The sequence below is a fragment of the Aristolochia californica genome, unplaced genomic scaffold (genome assembly GCF_029961685.1).
Source record: "Aristolochia californica isolate CCGP_79_NKW_82.1479 unplaced genomic scaffold, dmAriCali1.0.hap1 SCAF_9, whole genome shotgun sequence".
Taxonomy (NCBI): Eukaryota; Viridiplantae; Streptophyta; class Magnoliopsida; order Piperales; family Aristolochiaceae; genus Aristolochia; species Aristolochia californica.
In genome coordinates, this window is record NW_027182290.1 from 2,908,253 (window position 1) to 2,933,994 (window position 25,742).

Sequence of the window (25,742 nt, forward strand, 5' to 3'; positions counted from 1 at the left end):
TATTATGTTTTAATACCACTAAATATTTTTTATGTTGTACTTTTATATGAACAGATATATTTTTTTATTAAAAAGGTGATTAAGTTATATTTGTATTATTTTTATTTTTATTATTACGATATTTGTGTAGTACGCTATATAGATATTTGTATAATTATTTTATATTTAGAAATTACAAAATTAAAATTTGATTACAATTTTAATAATATAAAAATAAATATTTGTTTAATTATTATATTTAATATATTTTATTTATAACTAATTTTAATTTAATTTTCTAATATTCAGATATATCAAAATATTTTATTTAATAAATAATCTATATATACTTTATACCACACTTTCTATTGTGCACACTAATATAAACAATATTTTATACTGCACTTTCCATTGCGCACACTATTACAAACAGGTATTTTACACTGCACTTTCCATTGCACACACTAATACAAACAAGTACTTTACATTCCCTCTCACTTTCGGAGGGAAAATACTTTTAATTATATTTCATTTCCCTCTAAACTTACATTGTGCACTAACACCCCCCCCCCCTTGGTCTCACGTTCATCGAACATACATTTTCCCATCTGATTAATGTGAATCAATTCCATCATCGTTAGTCCCCTTGGTCTCACGTTCATCGAACATACATTTTCCCATCTGATTAATGTGAATCAATTCCATCATCGTTAGTGTTTCAACCTCCTTTTAACCCTTTTAATAAATCAATTCAACTAAAATCTATCATAAACAACAGCAATACAATCTCACCAACACAAATCCGTTTCCCCCCAGGTGATGGATTCACATTTAAGCCGATAAACTAAAAAACTACAGTGCTTCACTTCTGAAACTCAGAAACTCAAGCGTGCCCCTTTCCCTCGCCAAATCCCACGGAAAACCCAGATTCCATTCCGCGTTAATATATGACTCCATCGCAGCTTAAAAGTGGCTGTAACTGTGTCTTCGTCTTCCAGAAGAGAGACGAAGACGGAGACCCCCACCTGGTTTCTTCAAAAAAGCCAAAATAAAGTAAACGAAAGTACAGGGGCGGCGTCGCACAGACGAAAACCTTCGCCCTAAAACGCCATCACCGGTTTAGTTAAATCACTAATTCACGAGTAAAACTGCCTTAGTCAGTTAGCGGACAAGTGACAAGCAACCACCGGGCCCACCATCATCTTTTTTTCTATTTATTCCAATTTTGTGAGAAATTACACTTGACCCAACTTTAAAAAACCTTGAATTTTTTTTTTAATTTATCGAATTAAAATCAAATTCAAATTAGATCCTGAAAGCCACGTGTCCAAAGTGTCGAAAGGTCAGAAGAGAGACTCAGCGGGTAATTAATTAACCTTGGTTTTTTAATAATTGTCTTAATTAAGTATAATTCGCTGGTCTTTTGTCTTTCTCTCTCTCTCGTCACGCCTTAGATCAGAGGACGCCCGCCACTCGGAACGTGACGTGTATAAATTAATCTGGCGGATAATCAGTAATTAGCGTTAAACAGAGTAGATCCACTACCGTGTCGCCGGCCAACACGTGTCCGATCCAACTGCCACGATCTCTCCCTCCCCGCAGTGCGAGCCACGTGTGTGCAAGTGGACACCCTTCCGTAAAGAAGATTCTCTGCTCCGTCGAGATGCTCTCGCACTTGTCCCTTGTTGCTCGTGTGTCAAATATCCATTCGAGAATCCTTCTGGACGGCCTGGATGAATTAAGGCGCGCTTTTTTTTGGGGCCTCCTTTGACGACGTAGTAGGGCAATAAAGTCCAATCCACGTGGCGGATGGAGAGGCTTAGTGACCTGGGCGAGAGTTTTCAACGATATCAGATTTTGCCGTGTAACGGACTAAGGCCAAAAACTCGGCACAGAAGACTTGGCGTGGACTCGACAAAACGAGGCTTTTGACATGGGAGACCCTTTCAACTTTAGAATTTTTAAACAAGTCCATTAATCAACATTTCTCCAAGAAGCAAACAAAACAAAATAAATAAATAAATAAATAAAAGAAGAAAAAGGTTGTTTTATTTAAAAAAATTAAATATAATAAGAGAGAGGATGGATGCCCTCGGCGAGGAGAGAGGATGGGCTACGGCGAGGTATTGGGTGCTGACTAGGACCAGGCGCATCAACTTTGGGCGCGATGGAATCAATAGGAAGATCGCAAGGCCACAAGAACTTTGTGGCTGAGAATCGCGGCCCAGCTGACCTGGCATCCACGCCTCATTAAACCGAGAGGCGAGGAGAGAGAGGAGGGCAGTGAACCCGTTTTTCTCCGATACTCCGTACCGTCGTTGTCTTCTTTCTTCTTTCTTCTTTCTTCTTCTTCTGCTTCTTCCTTCTTCTTTCTTCTTCCTCTTGCTCGGGTATATTAGTTTTTCTGGGGTGGGTGTTGCTACTGCCACTGCTGGTGATTCTGCTTATTCAGAGTTGGAGAAATGTTGGACAATCGGGACCCGGCGATTAAGCTGTTTGGAAAGACGATTGCGCTGCCGGCTGGGGAGTACGGAATGGAAGCAGCTGGGTTTGCAACTGATGAGGAGGGATCCGGGGATCTGGAAGCTTCTTTGGAGAAGAAGAGAGTTTGTGAGGAGGGGGAAGAGAAAGAACAGCGTAACGAGGTACACATATATGTACTCTAAAGACGGAGGTTGCTCACTCGTGTTTGGTTTTTTGGGTGCTTCTTGATTTTCGGAAGAAGCAAAGGAGTAGTTCTTGATTGCTCTTCAGTTGATTTATGGTCTTCTGTTTTGAGAATAATGAAGTGATATTTTTTTTCTTCTGTTACACAGTTTGAGTTGGATGAATTTGGCGGGGAATTTGAGTTTTTGAGGTTAAATGATTTTTTTATTTTTTATTTTGGAGGGGGGTTGGTCTTGAGTAGTGAGTTGTTTCTGTGTAGAAGTCTTCTCTTGAGGTTGTCGAGATTTGGGATTGCTTTTTTGTTGTGGGAATTATGATTTTTTGAATTTCCGTCGCTTGCGAGTATTGATTTTTTGGAGAGAATGTATCTCTTCTTTGTTTTCCATTTTCTCAAGTTCAAATATAAATTGTGGGTTTACTTTCTACAGCTTCAATTTCGACAGAATTTCTTCTTCTTTTTTGCTTTCCGGAGAAGGAATCGTCAAATTTGGTTACAAACACTCTAATTTTTAGCCCTCCAGAAGAAAAAAAAATCGTAGTTTTCCCACCTGCCTCTGTTTCTGCTTTTGAAGGAATTGTCATGGAAACCCACGAGTTTCGTGAGAGACAGTCTCTGGTTCAGCTTGCTCTTTTAAGTTCTAACCATCTGACTTTCCGATCCTGTTGAATTTCTCCATTTTTTTCCGAGTAAGTTTACTCGCACCAAAATTTTTAACCAGATAACACTTGGAAGTTCTTCAAGTGATCTTTCCAGAAAAGAGCAGCTACTCATTTTCTATATGAAAAAACAAGTTTTTCGCTCATAAGCTTCGCTCCATTTTCAGGATTTGGAGTATATTTCACCAGAAATCTTAAACCACCCTGACACAAAGCCTGACAGAGATTTAATTCTGCATACGGTGTAATTCAAATGCATTTGGAGCTTTCTTTCTTAATCACTCTTCTGATCTTTGACTCCTTCATAGTTCAAACTCCATTTTTCTCTCTATCCTAATTCATTTCTATATTTTAATGGTTGTTTTGCTGTTTAATTTTATTCTCTGTGTAGTTTTCAAACTCCAGTGTGAATTGTTCTTTCTAGCTGTCTCCATCTGACTGAACTCTGTAATACTCTGCAACGACGCATAGTTCCGTTGATTGCAGCTCTAACGTTAACTAAACCCTCCTGAGGAACGTCGTAATTACATCCGATCGTCTGAACAGTGAAAAAACGTCAGCGTTGTGCATTCCACTCTACGTTAACAGTTGTTCTACGGTTCCTGATCATCGTTTACTTTTTTTTCTTACAGAATTTTTTTTTTAATCTGTGCCGGCTGCAGAGTCGTCTAGTTTTCCTATACTAACGAATTATTGCTTCAGGAACGCTTTCATCAAAATAAGCCGGAAGCTAATGACAAAGATCAAAGAGATGTGAGCTCAGACAAGGCAGCCAGTCCAGTACCTTGTTCGGCAGCGAACGACATCCCTAAAACTCCTTCACTTGACAAAGAAAGTTCTCCAACTAAAGCTTTGAAGCTCGAGGTAGTACAAGGAGAGACGAACGATATTAAAGAGAAGCCCCTTAAGAAACCAGACAAGATACTTCCATGTCCGCGCTGCAACAGTCTTGACACCAAGTTCTGTTACTACAATAACTACAACGTTAACCAGCCTCGGCATTTCTGCAAGAACTGCCAGAGATACTGGACTGCTGGTGGTACAATGAGGAATGTGCCCATGGGGGCCGGGCGTCGCAAGAACAAGAATTCTGCTGCTTATTACCGTCACATCACGGTGTCTGAAACCATTGACAGTGCTCGAGCAGACACTCCAGAAGCGATTCTTCGTGCCCCTCAGAAACCCTGTGGCACTGTTCTCAGTTTTGGTTCGGATGCTCCTTTCTGCGAGTCCATGGCTTCGGTCCTGAACCTTGCGGAGAAGACCGTGCGCAATTGTCAGAGAAATGGTTTCCACAGACCGGAAGAACAGAAAGTTGCCGTCTCCAATGGGGGAGACAACGGAGATGAACACTCTAGTGAGTCCTCTATCACGGCTAGTAATTCTGCAGAAGATGGAAGCTGGGTGAACCTGACTGAGCCCGGTACACGAAATTGTGCAAGATTTGCTCCTCGGATAGCTGGTTTTCCTGGTGCGCCATGGACTTATCCATGGAACCCACCACAGTGGAACTTTCCGATAGCACCACCGCCTCCGCCACCTCCTCCGTCTCCCTTCTGCGATTCGAGCTTCCCCATTTCGTTCTATCCTGCGGCAACCTACTGGGGTTGCAGCATTCCGGGCACCTGGAGCGTTCCATGGATAGCTCCAGTGTCCCCGAAGCCCAGGTCTTTGGGCTCTGGTTCAAATTTTCCGACCTTAGGGAAGCACCCAAGAGAAGGAAGCACTTGCAAACAGAGCGACCCAGATAAAGAAGACTCAAACAAAGAAGGCAGCTTGAAGAGATGTCTGTGGATTCCGAAGACATTAAGGATTGATGATCCTGGTGAAGCTGCAAGGAGCTCCATTTGGGCCACCTTGGGGATTAGGCCCGACAAAGCTGAGGCAGTCAGTGGTGGGGGGCTCTTCAAGGCTTTCCAACCAAAGGTGCAGGAAAAAATTCATACCGCTGAAGCTAATCAGGTCTTGCATGCAAACCCTGCAGCTTTGTCTCGGTCACTTTACTTCCATGAGAGATCATAAACTGGTTGGTGAGAGGAGAAGAAGGCCATCAACTGTTGCTGTTTGGAAGCCAGGACTCTGTGCTGAGTTTGTATACCTGAAATTCAACACAACCCAGTCGGTGGAGCTCACTGGTGCATTAGTTAGGAAGCAAAGGAATAGCTCAGCAGCCCAATTCTGACAGATTATGGAGGATTTTTGTTGGTTTTCTTCTGTTAGATGGCTACGACTACAAGTAGATCATATTGCCACTGGTTTTACCTCCTAAAAACATATCTTTTCTTTTACTTAGAAGATCTAATGGTTTGGCAAGTGTGTCCATGTACATACTGTATTGAGATAGAGAGAAATTAGAGAAATTCTCAGATGTAATCCAAATAAACTTTTAAATACAAGCCAGAACTCAAAGAATGATCCTTTTCTTTTTCTTCACTTTGCTTTGCACAGTGGTCAATCCTCCAATCATTCTTGATCCTTTCTTTTTGACTAACAACGTCAAAATCAAACAGTCCGTACTATAATGTGAGTCACACTGGGGTTCTAGAGACTACAACTAATGGTGAGCTCTGTTGCTTAATGTCTTAGCTTCAATGCTTCCACCTCTTTTCTACCCTAGCGCTTCTCTGTTCAAGTTAATGAATGTAAAGAGGAGGGGTTTCAATCTACCTTCTGCTTGTTCGTTCAGTTACCAATCCAATATCCAATCTGTTGATAACTGAAGCAGCAAGGTTGGTTCTCAAGCAATCTGGAGGAAGACTTTTGCAGCTTTCGTCTAGTTGCTTCTTATGTTCCAGAGGCCCCATAACAGAGAGCCACGGATCAGATTAAAATTGCTCCGAAAAATATCAGGTGAAGGTGGAAGGAAAAAACAGAAAATTCATAACTTTCGTTTATGCTTCTGGATAAGGCCATGGTGGAAGAAGACTAAAAGCCACTCCCTTGCAATTGCGCATTGAAATAATACAAGGAAGACTAGGCAACAATAAAGTGGAGAAAGGGGCAAACGAAAAGAAAAAGTTGTGAATTTTCTGTAACGAAAAGCCAAGAATCTTTCGTTTTCAGCTTTCAAACTCAGACAACTCACAGCAACAGGTGAAAAGCTGAGGGAATGGAGATAATAAAAGCAATAAACCATTCAAAAAGTTGATTCCTTCTTTCCACAGAATGACACTTTTAAATCACAGATTCATTAGGAAAATCCCCTACCCTTTATCCAGATTATTTATTTTCATGCCAGGTTTCTGTTCTGAGGTAAATGACCAGCACCATAAATGAAGAAAATCCTGAATGACATCAGAGTGTTTATCCCATTAAAAAAATCTGATAAACAACTTTACAGAGAAAGTATACCTGGTAAAGAATAAAGACTACTCGTTATAAGGATTGATAGCATTATTAATCACTGTAACAGTTCTGATCCTTCTTAGTATATCCTTGGGCCAGGAAAATGAAACCCAAACTTGGAAGATATTTGTGTCAAGATTCACAGATGACCACAGAATTCCCAGAAGTTGAGTTGTTATGGGACCCAAAGGATGTGATGCCAACAAGCTGTTCCACATCTTTTTCTTTTTCTAACTTTATCTCCTTTTTTCAGTGACGCAAGTAAAACAAAACTTGGCTTGCTTTCTGGTTTTATTTTTGGATCGCAGAAGGCAGAGAAGTAGGCAGATCCCTCAGCTAATTTATCTTTATCATAATAAAGACTTTTTTGGAACTAGGACATGAATTCTCCCTTCATATTACATGGTCCTCACAGCACCAATCCAACACTTTCAAAATGTAAGTTTCAAAACTATGAAAAAAAAAAAATATGAGTTTGGCAGTTACCATGGTGTTGCTGTTCTTCTTTCGAATTTTCCAGAATCTCAAGTTGGAAAATCTGAGAGCCTGCTGAAGCCTCAAACATGCAGAATGCTTCTGTGCACAGCAAAAGGTCTTATTCTCGAGATGAGATTCGGAATTTTTTTACATATCGTCACCTTTACTCTTTGATTATGCCCACCACAAGAACTGTGGACCTATGCAAGTCTGACCTTTTGTCTGATATCCTGGTGAGTTGTCTTCAATTTTGTTTACTTCCAGTTCTTTTCGTCAGAAAAGCTAGGGGTTGGGTGGCCGGATTTGTTGATCTTTTCCGCAGCTGAAACCACATCTACAGGATAAAACAGGTGATTACAGCTCTTCAATCGGACCTGTCCATGAAGTTTGGATTTTTCCTTTCTGGGTCTTGCTTTATTCTCAGATTAGTTTTTCTAATTTTAGTCACAGATAGCTGTAATGCTAAAAAGCCAAAGGACAGATTTTGCTTTTATCCCTCCTCCCTTAGAGCTCTTGCAGCTGTTATTCACATTTTCATGTTGTTCTTGAACATAAACTGGAAGAACAGACCTGTACTTCCCCTGAGAGCAAGGAAAAGCTGTCATTCCACTTCACACTTTCCCACAAGCAATTGCAACTCGAAGAAAAGCCAGAGAAGTCCACCGACAAAACCCAGAAAGTTCAAACGAATGGGGAAAAGGAAACGGAAAAGCACTTTCCAATTTCAAGCTATTGTAGAATAATCTATGGTAGTTAAATTTTCCTACTGAGGAAAGGCTGTTTTGAGAAACAAAAGCAGCTACATGAGTAATAAGCTACCATTGAGAGTTATCAACACTTCATGGTTTTCACTTTGGCATCCCACCAAGGAAGAAAAGGTTAAGAGTACTTAATTTGAAGGCTTTAATTAGGTTGGATTGGGACAACCAAACTGGTACCCTTCCCCCTTCTTCAATTCTTTACTAGTTGATGAGTTCAAACGCACAAACCCATTAAACTAAATAAATGGTTCAACTGTAGAGTGATCAATTCTGGGTCCAACCACACAACTCCCCTAATTATTCCATGCAGCTTCCCTTCAGAAGAAAAAGCTGGAATCAATGGTGCAGAAGAACTCAGAGCTCTTGAAGCTCTTAGTTTGCATAGTGCAGGTAAACAAGTGTTGTCAGAATCAAATCTAACAATCCCTTTGAATCAAGATCAATTGGAACCAGTCCCTTCACTGTTTCTGAAATGCCAAAACACAGAAAAAGCTGAAAACCAGCTGACAGGAATAGTTTAATCGTCGAATTCTTGAACTGACTCAATTAGCAGACAGTCGCTCCCGCTTCGATTTATAAACCATGAATGGAGGGACCGTCCTTCCTGCTTCAATTACAAGGACAAGGAGAGGAGGTGGAGCTTAAAATTTTCTAATATTGTCTTTTAGTTCATTTGGACCCGTCGATATTCAATGAGATTGTTACCCAACAACCTTGAGAGATACCCACTAGAAGGAAGGCTCCATTAAAGGTAAGGACTACTCTAAACTTTAAAAACTTACTTGTAATAAGAAGCCATTAAAGAAAAAATAAGCAACTCTGGTTATTTTTTTGTTAAAATTTAATGGGAGCTTGTATTTTGTGAATTCAGATAAACTCTCAAACGTTAATAGATTCATAGCAGATCTAAATAAGAAAATGAAAGGAAGTCAACAACAAATCAAAAGTAAAACAGTGGAGGGACAAACATAAGAAAAACACTAAATTATAAGTGTCCATTTCTTATTTCTCCCAATCAATGAAGTTGGTCGGTGGCATCGAGCTGAGCCGAGCCGAGCCCGAACTTGCCTATGTTCGAGTCAAGCTTGATTTAAATATTTCGAACTTGAGCTCGAGCTCGAACCCAATAATTTTAACCGAGCTCAAGCTTCAACATTCATTTAAAACTTTTCAAAAAATATATGTTTCGAGTTTGAGCTCCAACATACATTTAAAACTTTTCAAAAAATACATGTCAAATAAATTGTATATAAAATTATGATTACATTTTACATAAAATTGGGCATAAGGGTGACATCGAATCCAACTGAGTCCGAACCTTCCTATGTTCGAGTTGAACTTGATTTAAATATTTCGAACTTGAGCTCGAGCCGACCCTAACTTCAACCCTAAAATTGTAATCGAGTCCGAGCCTAATAATTTTAACCGAGTTCGAACTTAACCTACATTTAATACTCTAGAAAAAATATATATCAAATAAATTATATATAAAATTATGCATACATTTAAAAAAAAATGATAGAGGAGGTTCAGGCTTGAATCTTGATAATGGATTAGAACGCACTAATATTAATCTTTTTTATCCCAAATGTTGTTTAACTTATTTTGTAATTTTTGAATTTGGCCATAAGTTTACTATGACCTCCTTAATGCCCCTAGTTGAAAATTTATATTCTAGGAAAAACTAGAAATGTTTTTCCTATGATACATATTTCCAAAAATTTCTTTAAATAAAATCCTATTACTATTAGTGACTTACTAGAAAATTACAAGAAATATTTTAAAATTTTATTAAGAAAGTTAAATGGACCTCTTATTGCCTCTTCTAGGAAAATAAAAAAATTAATAATCAATCTAATATATTATTATAAGTATTGATAAATTTTTAATCAAATAAACTGTCAAACACAAAATTGCTATGAAAATTGCATCATGCTAAAAGTATTACAACATCAACTGTTAAATACTTATTAAAAAAATTTCAATACGATTTTCAAGCCCATCTTAATAAGAAAATCTTACTTAAAAAATTATATGATTTTTTAATAAGAATTTTCAATTAGAAAAATGTTTCAAAAAACTATGAGGTACTAATAGTCCATAGAAACGTATTTCTACTAAAAATGTATTTTAAAATTTATTTTCCCCTTTTAACTTAGGTCTCTCTGGTTTTTGGTTTTCCCCGCCGATGAGGGCAGAGGTCTAGCAGCACCGGTGAGGACCTGTTGTCGGGGATGACGGCGGCTATGGAAAATGGAACCAAGCGGCGAAGGCGGTCGGTGAGCAGTTGTCGACGACGACAACAATGGATGGAGTGACGACACAAATATGCTAGGTCTGGTGTTCATTGGTTTGTCATATTTGTTGATGACTGCACACGAATGACTTGGCTTTACTTGTTGAAACACAAGGATGAGGTCTTTCATACCTTTCAATCATTTCATAAGATGATCCAAACACAGTTCTCTACCAACATTCTAATTCTTCGATTTGATAATGGTGGAGAATATGTGAATCCTTAGTTTCGTGATTATTTCTAACACCATGGACTGATTTATGAAACCTCGTACCCCTAAACTCCTCAGCAAACTGGTATTGCAGAGAGAAAAAATGATCACATTCTTGAAACAGCTCGGACTCTTTTACTTGGGACTTAAGTACCTAGCCATCATTGGCCTGATGCTATTACTATGGTTGTCTACCTCATGAACCTTACGCCTTATAAAATTCTAGAGTTTAAGACTCCTCTACAACTCCTATCAAACAATGTTTCATTACCCTCGGTGTTCATGCTCCCCCCTCGAATTTTTGGATATGTTGTGTTTGTTAATCTCCACAAAAACTAGTGCTCGAAGTTTGATCCGTGTGCCATTCGGTGTCTATTTTTGGGATATGTCGTCCATAAAAAAAGGTATCGCTGCTACAATCCATCTAGTCAACGCACATTTGTAACTATGGATGTCACGCTTCTTGAATCCGAATCTTTCTACTCATCTGCTACATCCAATTCCTCTCTTCAGGAGGAGACACAAGAAGAAAAGCTAAGTTGGATGACATTTGACTGGTTCAAGGACATTGATATAACGACCACTATGGAACCAGATCCAGAGAAGATATCCTCAAAAATTGATGATAAAGCAGTACCCTTCTCCTCAGTATCCACTGACCCATCACTTAAGAATATCATTGAGGTAAGTAATCCTGTCACACCTCAAAATTCTAACGATATGGCTATTCCTGTTGGTTATAAATTACTATCAGGTGCAATCGGGGCAAACCACCAAACAAATATTCCCCCGAAGTGAAGGGAAACAAATCAAAATACCCTATTTCCAATTATGTATATACAAAAGAATTGTTTGAACCCCTCAAGAAGTTTGTAAATGAACTCTCCTCACAGCATGTCCCACAAGTGTTGATGAAACTCCGAAAGACCCTCGGTGGGTTCAAACCATGAAGGAAGAAATGAAGGCATTAGTAAAAAAATGAGACCTCGAATCTTGTTCTTGTGGGTATTCTCCATCAAATACAAATCCAATGGAGCAGTTGAACGGTACAAGGCAAGGCTAATAGCAAAAGGATACACACAAACATATGGCGTGGATAATCAAGAGACATTCTCACTTGTGGCCAAATTGAATATCGTTAGAGTTTTGTTATCTCTTGCAGCTAATCTTGATTAGCCACTGCATCAATTTGACGTTAAAAATGTTTTTTCTCCATGGAGATCTTGAAGAAGAAATCTATATGGATGTTACTCTGGGATATATAGCAAATTCTAAAGCAAAGACGGTGTGTAAACTCCAACGAACTCTATATGGCTTGAAGCAATCTCCTAGTGTGTGGTTTGGGAGATTGAATTTGGCAATGCGGAAATATGGTTTTAAACAAAGTAACTCAGATCATACGCTATTCTTAAAGCATTAGCGAGGTAACGTAACTGCTTTGATAGTGTATATATACGATATGATCATTATAGGAGATGATCTAAAATAAATAGCAAGACTTCAAGAGTAATTGGCAATATAATTTGAGATGAAAATTTTGGGACGATTCAAATATTTTTTGGGAATCAAAGTTGTTAGGTCCAAGCAAGGCATATTCATTTCCCAACGAAAATATATCTTATATCTATTATCAGAAGTTGGACTACTGGAATGTCAACCTGCAGATATCCCAGTAATTTCAAATCACAAGCTTGGAGAATACCCAGACCAAGTGCCAACAAACAAATGAAAATACCAGAGGTTGGTTGGAAAACTTATTTATCCCTCCCATACACGACCTGATATCGCTTATGCAGTAAGTGTAGTAAACCAATTCATGCATTGTCCTAGTGAAGATCATATGAATGCAGTGAATCAAATTCTTCGATACCTAAAGTCTTCCCCTGGGAAAAGACTTATGTTATCAAGAAAACATCACCTAAGGGTTGAAGGTTATACAGATGCTGACTGGGCAGGAAATATTTCAGATAGAAGATCCGCCTCAGGCAATTTTACGTTTGTTGGGGGAAACCTAGTTACCTGAAGAAATAAGAAACAGAAGGCAGTAGCGTTATCAAGTGCTAAAGTTGAATTTCGTAGGATGGCTAAGGGTCTTTGTGTGATTCTCTGGCTTCAAATATTATTAACCGAAATTGGCTTTGGTCCAAACTGTGAGATGAACTTATTCTGCGATAATAAGGCGGCTATTGATATTTCACATAACCAAGTTCAGCATGAGCAGTCTAAACATGTAGAAGTAGATTGATACTTCATCAAACAAAACCTTGAGGCAAAGATAATTCGATTTCTATTTGTTAAATTTGAAGAACAGTTGACAGACATACTTATAAAAACAGTATGCAGTAAGAACTTCTACAACTCACTTGGCAAGTTGGGCATCAAAGATATATACGCACCAACTTGAGGGGGATTGTTGGCATGAGTTCTTCCAAAACGGTCATCTAGATCCGTAAAAACAGAGGAAGAAGTCCTCTGTAACTATGACCTCGAAAATGATTTGAGAGACGGGTTACGAGTAACCATAATATTATGTATATAAATAGAGATCTAAGTGTATGAAAAAAATGAGAAAGAAAGAAAGATTTTACGATTTTACATTCTTCACTCCTGGTATATATATTCATGCTCTGTTTTTTCATTTTCACTGTTCATTGTTCACGCTCAGGCTAAGGCTTATGTCCGTCGTTCCTGTAGGAAAAAGAAGGAACTGAGATCTGATTCTGAGAAACAAACTTCTGCAGAACAACTCGAAGTGGGTTCCTGCACTTCTGTTACTGAGAACAACAACCTTAGATAAAATTTCATGAAGACAACTGTTTGGTATTTTCAGGAGAAATGGCAGGAAGGAAGAGTGCTGACAACGTGTATCGATTACGAAGAGCCAGGGGCTAACGTCCATCCGAGAACAGGGAATTTCTTCAGTCATCCTTAGAGGGCCCTGAATCTTACTGATATATATATATTTTTTTCAAATAAAGAGCATTTTGTGAAGAAAATCTCTGTTTCGAGCTGTCAATAAGCTGCCGAATGGCAGGAGGTGCATACATCGACGTATAAACGCTATGGATTTAGATTCTGTACACGAAACCCGTTCATAGTTTTCATGCTTTTCGATTTCCGTGGATTGGTATTGGACTGCTGATTTGTAATGGGTCAGATTAGATTTTTCGAACAGGCCTAGATTGGAACCTGGTTGAATTAGATACGAACAAGATGCAACTACGGATGCTGGGATTGATTCGGAGCTACGATTCGAGATCATGCATGATGGAGCTTTAATGGCTTCCGCAGTTTACAATAATTTGCTATACAGTTGAGCAAATGAATTAGAACCATTTAAAAACTCGTAAAAAAGGGGTCCAAAAATTTAAGGAAAATTTTCTTGCTGCCTTGTGGACCTTAAAACCCGTTCAACAAGATCATAAAGTCACCGTTTTCGTGCAAGAATTCATGGTAAAGAATCTGATTCTATAACCATTAATTTGAGAATCACAGAAAACCGACTCTATAACATTAATTTGTGAATCACAGAAAAACTTAGTTAATGCAGCAAGAAACGCTGGAAACTGTATCTTGTCTCAAATTGAACAGGCCTGAAACTGTTACATGAGCAGTTCAGTCTACCACAGAAACCATGAATAGTAAAGAGTTGCCCTTTCTGTCACTGAATTCTACAACCACCAGTATCCTGGCCGTGATGCACATTGCCGTAAGCAGAGAGTTCAAGGAGATCCATGTCTCTTCCTGAAGCACAGGAGGATCATGAGAACCACAAAGCAGATCAAACGAATATCTTTTTCTGGAAGAAAAACGTTTTACAAGCAGAAGGCAATTTTCAAAGAGCATAAGACAAACTTAGTGAAGTTTAACTGTACCTGAAACTCTGCAATATGCACTCTTCTGTATGAGATCTGCTTTGGATATCTCAGTCCGGTTGCCCTTTGATCTATTAACTGTTGCCTGGAGAATGAGTTGAATTAAAACCACTAGCTCTACAGGAAAAAAGAAAAGTGGAACATGTACACACTGTGCAGAAAAACAAATGCAGATGCTTTGCCACTGTAATTGATTTGGTTGAGAACCTGGTCCAAAGATATGCAGACCCCCAAACACAAACAAGGGAAACATAATCCTTAACATCCCACCTAGGGAACATCAAGTCAAACAGGACAAGTCCCCAAGATGATATGGTGGAGCAAATACAAATATTGCATGAGAGAAGTTGTTAACATTTGCACCAGAAAGAAAGAGATTGCAGTAAGAATGCTAAAGAAGGATATGAACCTGTAAAACCTGACAATTCTCCAAAGTGCTCTTTCCCCCCTGCAGTTAGATAAATTGAGAATATTATTGGCAAGGCCATGGGATTCAGTTCAATTGCACAAATAAAAAGTCAGAAGAGAATGCAAAATAACAAGTCACAATGACCTTTCAAACACCTAGCAGCAATGAATGAAGTGTTGGATTCATATATGTTCTCAAGGGTGGAATAAAGAACTTGTACAATCAAGCTCTCAACCTAATTTGTAATCTCAGGCTCAGAATCAGAGAACGTGTAACAGCCATGTCAATCTTGATTATGTTAAAACAATTAACATTGTAAAACCCCCCACTTCCACACCTGACTCGTAATGTTTCTTATTAATTGCCATAACTTGTAAAAGTGTTTGAACAACAAACTAACCATTACAAGGAAACAATAAATTCAGTGCACACAATATTTTAAAAATTGTAGACGATAACTTCATGATGCTGAATGAATGAATGATATCAAAGAGCAAGAGGCAGATTTTTGCAGATGAAGGGAACCGCTTGAGCTAAACTACAGAGGCCGGATCCAAGGCGATTACAAACTAATACATAACCAGCTAGAAGGTTCATCAATCAGACCTAAACAAAAGAGAGAGAGAAAAAGGTTTTCATTACGGAAGATAAATTTTAATCACCTTTTTTTGCTCATTTGAGTGCGAACGAAAGAATCATCTAAAGTGAGGAAAGACAGTAAGAAAATAGAAAATCTTGCAGTTGCTTGAATAAACAAAAAGGGTACATAAACAGCACTTGCCCATTAGTTGGGTGACTAGCAAAAATAGCCAGCTTTTCGCTCCAGAGTCGTAAAGGAGAAATAATCGAATCTATCAAATGAGACATCACAACAGTCTAGCCACATACAAATCACTTCAGCAACAGCAGAGAGTAAGACCGAAGTTCATATACAGTAAGCGCTAAATGGATGAGAAACCGACCTCAGTAAGAATCTTACATTTCATTTCCCCCCAACCCATATCAGACCAATGGGAAAGCCCCAAAATCGGTTTAACCCAACATACTCAAAGAAGCATACAGAAACACTCACACGCAAAAGAGGGAGGGGAGAGGACGAATTACTGTACCTTGGAATAAGGCACTATGTGATCATAATCATGGCAGAGGCAGCCAGGGCAGCCGACCAGCTTCCGGAAGATAACATTTCCAAGAGCGTCGCGGCGCCAGCGATCCGAGTCCCGCCCCTTAATCTTCTCGGCTTTTTCCCAGCACTGCTGCTTGACGCTATAAGGAAAGCTTCTGGGGTTGCTGCTGCCATGGTCAGGGGAAAAAGCTGGTACTTCCTCTTCAGTGAAGAAATCGCGGTCAAGAAGAGAGACGTCGGTGGAAGGGTAGAACCCTGACCCAGATAAATCGGTCCCCGATGGGGCACGGACGACGGCCCTGGGAGGAGAGGAAGATGATCTTCTTCTTCTTCTTCCTTGCCCTTCCTTTCGTGGCCTCATCTTCTCAATCCATACGAGTTAATCCTCAAACACTTTACTCAGAAACAGTCCTATGAATCGCCTCTTTAGTCCCCTTATATTTCTTTTGTAACCTTACAAGTTACAACATCACAAACACAACTAGGGCTGGCACGAACCCATCTTAGATCGAAAAAAATTCGGTTCAATTCAGTTTTAATAAAAAAAACTTGAAATAAGGCTCTCAAACTAACTCTTTATTTCATATCTTTTAAACAGGTTACGAATTTAAACAAGGTTAAATTTTTTAGACTACGGCTTTTACAAGGAGAACTGGACGATCTAAGCGTCCGTCCGATTAATTGCGTCTTTCCGATAAGTTCTGTTTAAAGTTTCCGATAGTTACCTGTCGCAGGGAAAGAGAGGAAAATTAAAGTCACTTCTGTTTTTTCTAATTTATTTCACTCAGTAAATCCGTAAGTCTGCTTTGCACACACTGATTTGTGTAATAACAAGGAAACAAATGTTAATCAACCAAGACATCGAATACTGAGGAAAATAAATAAACAAATGCTCCGAGTATGTTCTCAGGAAGTTTCTTCACTATCCACGAGCTCTGATCATACACAAGTGCTACAATTTCCTAGCAGCAACCTCGCATTCATGTGTTGCAGCAATTTTGTTAATTAAATTGTCCTCTTTACGGTTCTCTCAGAAGAGTAGAAGCATATTGAAAGAAAAACAAACTCAGCTAGAAGAACGTTAAAAGTTGTCCAGATATATAACAGTTGAATAAAATGGGGAACTTTTACATGGAAAAATCACAATTTGTTGGTGAGTACACAGACATTTCCAAGAAAGCATCTTCATAAATTGCAAAAATTTCTGATGGCTCGGATGATAAACAAGAATTCGCCTGCTGCTCGTCAGACTCGCCATTCGGCGGCAACGGATTTGTTTGCCATTCCCATTAATAGCTCCGAACAAAGCCGCTTTGTTTACCCATAAATGCTTTGAATCTAATCTCCCGTTTCTGATCAAAGTTCAAACAAATATTATTATAAACAATAATAATCATAGCATCAACAGCCACTTCACACACCTCCAAACCTGAGAGCCAGCCAGCGAAGCAAGAAAAACTCAAAAATACATGGACTAGGGAACAACATTAATCCGATTCTTCAACCCAAACGATGTTGAAACAGTATAAGATGGAACAGGGGGGGTCTAGCAAAATATAGGAAACAAAACGAGGCCAGACTATCAGATTAAGCAAGACTTTCCGTAGCAAAGATTGAGAACACCAAAACAACCGAACTATCAACCAGTAAACTGCAATTTACAACAAAACAGAGAAGCACGTGAAAAGGAAATCAAAGAACAATAAGAACATATTACACTATCAAATACCAGTACTAAAAAGTTCAGAAAAGAAACAAGAGAAAACCAACTCTATATGATAGATTCAAAGAAAGGTGCAAACCAACATAAAGAAAATTGGGGACTTTTCATATGCCAATGAAGATACTGCCTCAGAGGTAGTGACAAACAGCATCTCGTCATCTTTCATCCGATAATACGTGCATAAGAATTGTACATCATTGGCAGATGATTCTCAGCGGAAAAAATAAAAGGTCAAACTTTTGAAAGCGTAACTACAACAACCAAAGGCAGCATTTTTTTTAACGAACAAAGAACTAGCAAGAAAAAAATAAAGAAAACAACAAAAGACATTTTCATGAAGAAACACAATACAAATAACTGCAGAAAGGAGTCAGATTTAGATCGTTTCAAGGTGACATAAATCGAAAGTATATTTAAACCCCTCACAGGCAACAAAACATTACTTCCACCGAACTAAGGAGCAAGGCTACTAAAAAACTAGAAGAAAAAAAGTAGCCAAACAAAACAGGAAAATCGAAAAACTAAAGTTTTAAAAAATTGATTCACAATATGCATCAGAGAGATTCCCAAGACCAAGTCATCATCCCCCAATGGGGTGCAGATGTCCCTGTCTATTTTATCGTCACTTGCAGTGAACCACATTTCTCTAGAACGAAACTTCACAAGCATCAAACATATACCACTATCTCGTTTGCCATGAACAAAAACATGCCAGTGAATAAATCACATTAACCTATGACGATAAAGAGTGACTAGTTTCTACAAAAACAAGACTTGCGATGAAACTATCAAGCTCTCCGTCCAGAGACGTATAATGCCTCAGATAAAAAATCTTTTCATAATAGAAGCTCAAAGTATATTTAAAACCATCATAGGCATCATCTAAAAAAAAGATTACAACATTTGTTAATGGAAAAATACGGCGGCAAACTGGTCCGAGGAAAGAAAAAATAAATCAAAACGCAAGCAAAATCTAATAAACATTAAAAAATATGATAGAACAACAAAAAAAGGACAATCAAAAGGAACGGATCTGGGATCAAGAAGGAAAAGGGCATGACGGGAAGGGAGGAGCAACTGCAAATCACCAGAATGGGTGGAATTGGAAAAATCAGGAAAAAGGAAGATTTTTCCAACAACCCCATTCTTGTAACTTACAGGAGCTCAACCTCCCTTGCCATTTAACCCAAACTCTTTGCTTGCGGGTGGTTGCGGGGTTGGAAGCCTCTTCGCTCGGGAAGACGTTGTAAAGAAACCTAGAAAACTCCGTTCATAATCAACATACGAGGAAGTTTTCCAGGGAATGGAAGATTAAAAAGCAAATACGATACCAAACATAAATCTTAAAAGCCAGGCTAAGCGGAAAAAAGCAAAAAATACTGGTTGGGCTACGGAGAACGGCCACAGACCAGAGCGAAGAGGAGACTGACCCCGAAGGCATAGGGTTTTTACATCACCGTCGGGATAGATATAGCCGCTAAACGAAACATCTAGAGAAATTACAGAGCTACCTAGACTCGCAGAAATTAGAGCGCTACTCTAACTCGCATTCGACCGGTTTTCTGACTCGCTGAGTAAACATTGATGAATCAGATTAGATTCGGTCCAGCATACCTCAAGCCCACTAGGGACAATAATGCCCTCTTAATAATAATAAAATAACGAAATATTTTTAAATAATTCTGGAACTTATTAAGAGTAATTCTAATAAGGGTAATAAATCCATGAAATAATAATTAAATTTTCTTTAAAACAAAAGTAATTTTAAAATGGCGTCCACTTAATTCTTGAATTTTTTTTATATTACAAACCTAGTTGTTATATTGTCAAATACCAAAAAATTTAAATATAGCCAATAAAATCCGTCAAGTTAATGGGCAAAATAATAATTATTTTTATTATTATTAGGAACCAATCCCATAGTTAAAGAGCCATGAAGGGTATAATAACAATTAATGTTAACAATATCATTTCACTTTAAAAACAAGTTCTCTCACATGATTATCAAATATCAAATTTAAAAAAAAATAATTAAAAAATTTTAAATTTATTAAAAATACAATCTGTGATCCTACAGCTCACCAATACACCCAAAATGCAAAGTACACTCCGGTAAATCAAAATGATATATTTGTTTCGTTAATTATTGAACTCATTGGAGAAGCAAAAACAATATTCTAATGAGGGGTAACAATGGTGGCCGAAACGGTCGATGGAGTTTTGCACAAAACAAAATTGAATTAATTGTCTACATCACGTTATAAACAAACGTCCTAAACTCGGATCAACCTCAAGACGACTAAAGACTGATTAAGGCATTATAGTTCCTACTCTCCTCTAATCCGTAGCTCTTGAAACTGCTCCTAATTTGTAGATTTTTCTCCCAATTGAAGGTTCGACGCACTTCATAAAAGCAAATGAAAAACACGAGATGCCTAATGAAGGTGAGTGTGCCTTCTAAGCCATCTTGCGCCTTGAAGCTTCCGAGTCTCCCTTAATAGCCCACTAGCTGCAGTCGAGTTCAAGATTAATTCGAGCACAACAATTTCACAGCAAGTCAACAACATAATATCAGGAGAAAATAAAAAATTTGAGCACTCCTTGTTCACCAGGAAGTTATTATGCCAAAAGAAAAAAACATAGAAAAATCAAAAAATTGAACAGAAAAATGCCACTGCAGAGCGATCAAAGAAGCTAAAGCAGGTTAAACACCATGACATGACCAAAAATATAATGCCATTTTCGAATTATGGCAGATTTAGTTCCAAACTAAAAAACAAGTTATAATCGCTAGAGACACGACAAGATCCAGTAAATAGGCTTTGGCATGATGACATAACACTAAAATATTTAGCAGATAACAACCAAAAGCACAAAGGACCACCGAACTTTAGAAGTATCAGAAAAGCAGTTGAATTAACGCCCCTGTGGCAACAAAGCTGGCCCTTCTCCACCCAAACAACACTCTATGCCTCTAAACAAATATCAAAATAGTAGAATATATAACTTGAAACCATCATATAGAAAAAAAAAACATTAAAAAATAGAAAGAAGATGGATTCAAACCCAACATCTGTACAAGAGAAACAGATAACAGAATAAAATCAACATCAGAAACCACTTAAAAGGGAAGAAATATGAAAATTCTAACAAATTAAGTTTAAATTAAAGATAATGATAACAACATGCAAACCTTTTGGATATTATCAACAACCTTTGACCAAGAACAGCATATGGAGTCCACAGGGTGTCTCCCATTGAAACTTACTTTTCTTTCCTTTTTTTGGATGGATTACTTTCCTTTCAGAAAACATAACACAACCAACCTGCATAATGTTACATGCACGATTATTTAAATACATAGCATTGCAGACCCAATTTCCAAGAAAACGTTATTACCCTTTTTCCTCTTTTTAATGAGTAAACCTTTTTTTTTTTTTTTCAGAGAGAAGAGTAAACCTAGACTCTTATTGAAAAGAATGCTTCGGTATACCCACCTGTTCCAATTTAGTAGAATTTCTCACCAGAAATTTCTCCCAAAAATTAGTCCAAGTATCATGCTTCATCATCACATTTCCGGTACCTGAATAACCTGAACAAGCACCAAACAAGCCAACCACCTACCTTGTAAAGAAATTTGAGCACTGAAAACTTCAGTTGGATGTTTAATTCTTACACGAACGATCGGTGATTCCACCTCATGTTGTCATAACTTTCAAATGCAAGGAACAAAATTTCTTCAGTGCTTCTGTATTTCATAAAGAAAACTGACAGAACCATGCTTTTACTCAAGAGTTAAACATAAACAACCAAAAACAGTTATGTGTCCAATGTGCCACATGTCCCACAAACCAGTACGGGAAGTGACAATGACAAATAAATAACAGCGTTTTCAAAGAAACACAAGAACAAGGTACAATGATGTAAAAGTAACGAGCATATAAAAGGTTTAGGCACAGACAGGTATTGTTCAGTACTTCAGAAATGGGGATTGGCTTATCACTGGCATGGAACATAAATGACTTTCTTTGTCAAAATGCAGGGGAAGCAACAGTTAGCTCTAGAGCTTTTTGTGCAGAGAGGACAAATTAGAGAAATGTAATGGACAGGCCAACTCTTACAAAAATAAAGCAAAATAGGCATGGCAATGTTTCTACATTTAGGAAGATTAGAGAATATTTTAAACCTAAAGCTTCCCACGTAAAAACATCCAGCCTACGAACTACTGGCATCCGGTCTTTCCACTACAAAATAGATTGTCTTACAGTATCTGGCCAAAGATCAAATACACCACATAAAGAGCACTAGTTCTAGTTCAATCTAAACGATTTTGTAATAAGCTGAAAGGATGAAACAGTCACAGCCTCCAAATGTACTGGTTTTACTCAAAAGCAAAATACAACTGCAGTTAAACATAAAGGTGGGCTGGCTATAAAGGCCCTTAAGATCACAAATACAAAGCTTGGTGATACGTAAAGGCCAGGACAAGATTGAGTGATGAATAACATCGCCAGATAGTATTGGTCCTCCTAAACAAATCTTCCAAGGTGGGATATAAGGTTCTCAAATCTTGTTCATCAGGTCTTCTGGTCTAGGCTTGAGGCTTCATCAAAATAGATAGTATGCAGGCTCCTGGGCTTCATGGATTTCAGCTGTTTTAATAGGAAGGGAAGGAAACAATGTGAAAAAATAGGAGCATTAGAAATCTAAATACTGGTGGGTTTGGTAGGTTAGGATAGCAAATCACCAAAAATAAGATTAAGCTACCAGTACATCAAATGACCTAGCCCTACAGACAATGACATGAGTGATATGAAGGATACCTTCCTTTCCTGGCCTTCAACTTGAATTGATTTAATAACCATGATGTTTACCATGAGAAACAGAGCTATGACTAGATAACCTGACAAATAGCATGTGTTAGGCTCATGGATAGGTTACTATATACAACAATTATAATCAATCGACAATGTTTAAGTTTGCAGGCACTGTTAAAATAATTCAAGAAAGAAAGAACCGATTTCTTACATGGCACTACCAGAACGACCAGACGTATATCCCCCATATCCTCCATAGCCACTACCTCCACCACTCTGTCAATGAACAGAATAAGAAAAAAAAAACCTGAGTAAATAAAGAGCAGAAAGCAAATTTGACAACCAAGGCAGACAATGAGACAGCATTATAAATCCAATGAAAGTATATCAAAAGCATTCATCACAAAAAAGCGTATGCAATCATGCACATCATATATAATATATGCAAATTTCAAATGTCATCGTTAACCTCAGAGAACTAGTACCTGTGAGCCACCATAGCTTCCATAGCTGTCAGAATGAGGCAGATCACTTGAGCCACCATATCCACTTGAGTAAGATGAATATCCACGTGCATGTGGCTTACTATCACGGCTGCCATATTTTGATCCTTCCACTACCTCACTAGAAAGCGGAGGGAAATATGGAACAGCAGAAGTAAAAGAAGGCAAAGCGCCTTCCCTTTCAAAAAGATTGGCTTTCAAACGTGTTGTTACTTGTACAAGAGCATTTCTAGCAGAGTCTATGTCACCACTTATCTGACCAGAAATAAAAAACTCAAATCTATCAGAAAATAACTCTGGCAGAAAGGAAATGTTCAAGATCAGAATTTATATACTTGCTGGGTATAATAGGTTTACCTGAACCATCTCATCATCCTCTGAAGCAACCTTTGGAAGATTTTCCTTTGAAACTATGCGGATGTTTGCTCTTGTAAGTCTCCTCATTTCATTGATGATAGCTCCACCTTTGCCAATTAGGCAGCCGATACGCGAGGTTGGAACCAGCAACCTCGTTGTGTATGAAGGTTCACCAGATTCCCTCTCAATTTTATCACTGCATCGTGGCTGCAGGCGAACTGCAGCATCAATGCTTGGGGAGACTGGATCTTCAAAGTACTGAAAGAGAGTCCATGTCAGAAACAGCACAAAACACAGAAAAGATACTTGAGCATTTCACAAAGAAATATGTCTACCTCTGTAGCTGATATAGATATTATACAGTCATCCCCTTCAGCGGAGGAACTATCAACTTTGATAAATGCTCCAGATTCTTGTCTGATTTGCTTAATAATGCCCCCACCCTTACCAATCACACCTCCAATATTTCCCATCGGACACACCAGACGAAGACAGAACTCCTTTGAAGAACTTTCATCCCTTGAGGAGTAATAAGGCTGGGAAGACCATTCGCCTCCTGAATCACCCTTGTATCCTCCATAATGACCCACAAGTGGTGCCATACCCATAAGAGGGGCACCAACGTTAGGCCCCATAAACTGGCCACCCGCTTGGTACGTGTTTAACATGGCAGAGGCTAGCAGATGCTGTGAACGTGAAGGATTATCATGAAGGCGCAACGCAACTTGCAGGAGAGCCTTCCTAACGACTAAGGATTCACCAACTATCTGATAATAACACAAAAATCAAAAGCAATTTTAGTTAAAAAAATAACAGCATAGACAAAATAATGATCTCAAAATCATAGAAAAAAATCATGTAGGCAGCTGCTGTAACCATGGAGGTAAGAACGAATAGAAGACAGCAAAGGATTCACTATTTATCTGATATGCAATGGCCTTTGCCAAGATGTCTCAAGGATAACAGTATGAATGTATCTGTGTTGTTTATGGATATATATCTCATAGAAAAAAAAAGGAATATGAACTCATCAAAAGGTAAGCTGCAGTTCTTCACAAAAGGCAATATTTACAGACCAGCAAGGTGCAGTTCGACATTAGAAATATGCAAAACCACTCAATACCTGGAGAAGCTCATCACTGTTCATGGCACAGGGAGGCAAATGTTCATTCTTCAGTATGCGAATTTGAGCACCAGTTTCACTTCTTATATTTTGAACAATCTGCCCACCTTTCCCAATAACACAACCTATCTGATCAGATGGAACAAGTAGACGAACAGTAACCTGACGTGAGCCTGTGTCAAGGTCTTCTTCACCAGGTGTTTCATCAGCAATAAGCCTTTCGTGTATCTTGAAGAGCGCATCCTGTGCCGGGCAAATAAAGTCACCAGAGTCTTCCAATGCGTTGGTTTCTTTGCTTGAGCTGAATATAGTAACAACACGCTCATCACACCCAGGAACAGTCTCACCGATTCTGATCTTGGACTGAGTTTCTTGTCTCAACTGTTTCACAATATCACCACCTCTTCCAATAATACTTCCTATCTTTCTCCCTGGGCACAAATACCGATAGACAGTATCATCTGGTCCCGGTGCATATTGCTCTCGTTCTTCACCGGGATTCCTCCTTTTACTTCCCCCGTTTTCAGAATAGTCCGATTGAGTGTGCGAACGTTTACCATAGCTATTTCTTTGTCCAGCCATCACACCGAAAAGCTAATAGAAGCAGATTAAGTAAACCAGATGCCTGCGATGAGAAAATCCAATTGACAAAGATCAAAAGCTTACAGAGCTGCGAGCTTAGAAGAAAAGTAAAACCAAAACCCAGATTACGAATTAGGCAGAAAAGGTTTACGACACCTAAGACAACCTTCTTTCCGAGAACCAATAAACGGCAAGCAGCTTAACCTCGTAACCAGACCATCAAATATCATATATTTCAATTAGAAATGTAGATTTACAGATTATACACGCTTTAAGAAACCAAGAAGTTACCCTGATGCAGACGCTAATAACATATCAAAACCTCAAACAAAGCGAAAAGAAAAAAGAAAAAAATAGAACGATCGAAGGCACCGAAATGTTATGCAGACTCAACACATCGCACGTACAGAAACAAACGAAAAACGAATTGAGAGCTATGACGCAAATAATACTAGAGAACACACATTGACTCGAACGAGCTCAGATTTGTTCAAACATAATAGATCTGGATGAAGATAAATTCCGCACCTTGGATGCTTCAGCGAAGCGCAGATACTAGAGAAATGAGAGAACTGAAGCAGAGGCAGAGACAAACTCTTCTGAACCGCGAAACAACTCTACCCTAGGGTTTGCCCAAATATCCCCAAATAATTGGAAAAGGAAAAAAGATAAAAGAATCGCCATTGTTTTAGGAAATGACGAATTGGCCCCTACGAATTGTATAATTTATATAAGATTATTAAAACGGATAATAATAGTAATACAATATTATTAATTTCGTAGAAATCGATTTTAAATTTAAATTTAATAAGTTATCTGCTGGTTCAGGCGTAA

At 38.4% G+C, this 25,742-nt stretch overlaps 3 protein-coding genes and 3 non-coding genes across 7 annotated transcripts; 1 reads left to right on the forward strand and 5 right to left on the reverse strand.

The window, feature by feature from the left end:
- The first annotated feature begins 2,298 nt into the window (after positions 1-2,298).
- Positions 2,299-5,736, forward strand: LOC137941156 (cyclic dof factor 3-like). Its single transcript, XM_068786445.1, has 2 exons — positions 2,299-2,624; positions 4,006-5,736. Exons 1-2 carry the CDS (start codon positions 2,442-2,444, stop codon positions 5,323-5,325), a joined length of 1,503 nt encoding a protein of 500 aa, XP_068642546.1. The 5' UTR covers positions 2,299-2,441; the 3' UTR covers positions 5,326-5,736.
- A 7,970-nt stretch (positions 5,737-13,706) lies between these two features.
- LOC137941731 (uncharacterized) lies at positions 13,707-16,270 on the reverse strand. Its single transcript, XM_068787279.1, has 4 exons — positions 15,787-16,270; positions 14,678-14,716; positions 14,269-14,353; positions 13,707-14,137 (listed from the first exon to the last, which is right to left on the reverse strand). The coding sequence occupies exons 1-4, from the start codon at positions 16,162-16,164 to the stop codon at positions 14,055-14,057; spliced, it is 585 nt and encodes a 194-aa protein (XP_068643380.1). The 5' UTR covers positions 16,165-16,270; the 3' UTR covers positions 13,707-14,054.
- A 1,380-nt stretch (positions 16,271-17,650) lies between these two features.
- LOC137942278 (small nucleolar RNA snoR122) lies at positions 17,651-17,729 on the reverse strand. The gene has a single exon (XR_011110522.1). It is a non-coding gene; the product is annotated as a small nucleolar RNA snoR122 (small nucleolar RNA).
- Positions 17,730-18,074: 345 nt separating this feature from the next.
- LOC137942273 (small nucleolar RNA R44/J54/Z268 family) lies at positions 18,075-18,159 on the reverse strand. The gene has a single exon (XR_011110517.1). It is a non-coding gene; the product is annotated as a small nucleolar RNA R44/J54/Z268 family (small nucleolar RNA).
- A 178-nt stretch (positions 18,160-18,337) lies between these two features.
- On the reverse strand, positions 18,338-18,408 carry LOC137942269 (small nucleolar RNA Z267). Its single transcript, XR_011110513.1, has one exon. It is a non-coding gene; the product is annotated as a small nucleolar RNA Z267 (small nucleolar RNA).
- Positions 18,409-19,650: 1,242 nt separating this feature from the next.
- LOC137940534 (RNA-binding KH domain-containing protein RCF3-like) lies at positions 19,651-25,529 on the reverse strand. 2 transcript variants are annotated; one of them, XR_011110329.1, is made up of 10 exons: positions 25,437-25,529; positions 24,327-24,951; positions 23,539-23,970; positions 23,204-23,461; positions 22,829-23,101; positions 22,555-22,619; positions 22,350-22,429; positions 21,024-21,118; positions 20,720-20,852; positions 19,651-20,035 (listed from the first exon to the last, which is right to left on the reverse strand). XR_011110329.1 is itself a non-coding variant. In XM_068785651.1 (8 exons), exons 2-7 carry the CDS (start codon positions 24,906-24,908, stop codon positions 22,381-22,383), a joined length of 1,659 nt encoding a protein of 552 aa, XP_068641752.1. In that variant the 5' UTR covers positions 24,909-24,951; positions 25,437-25,529; the 3' UTR covers positions 21,874-22,178; positions 22,350-22,380. The 2 variants fall into 2 exon arrangements, 1 of the variants encoding a protein (XP_068641752.1); XM_068785651.1 differs by lacking the exons at positions 19,651-20,035; positions 20,720-20,852; positions 21,024-21,118 and adding an exon at positions 21,874-22,178.
- Positions 25,530-25,742: the final 213 nt, after the last annotated feature.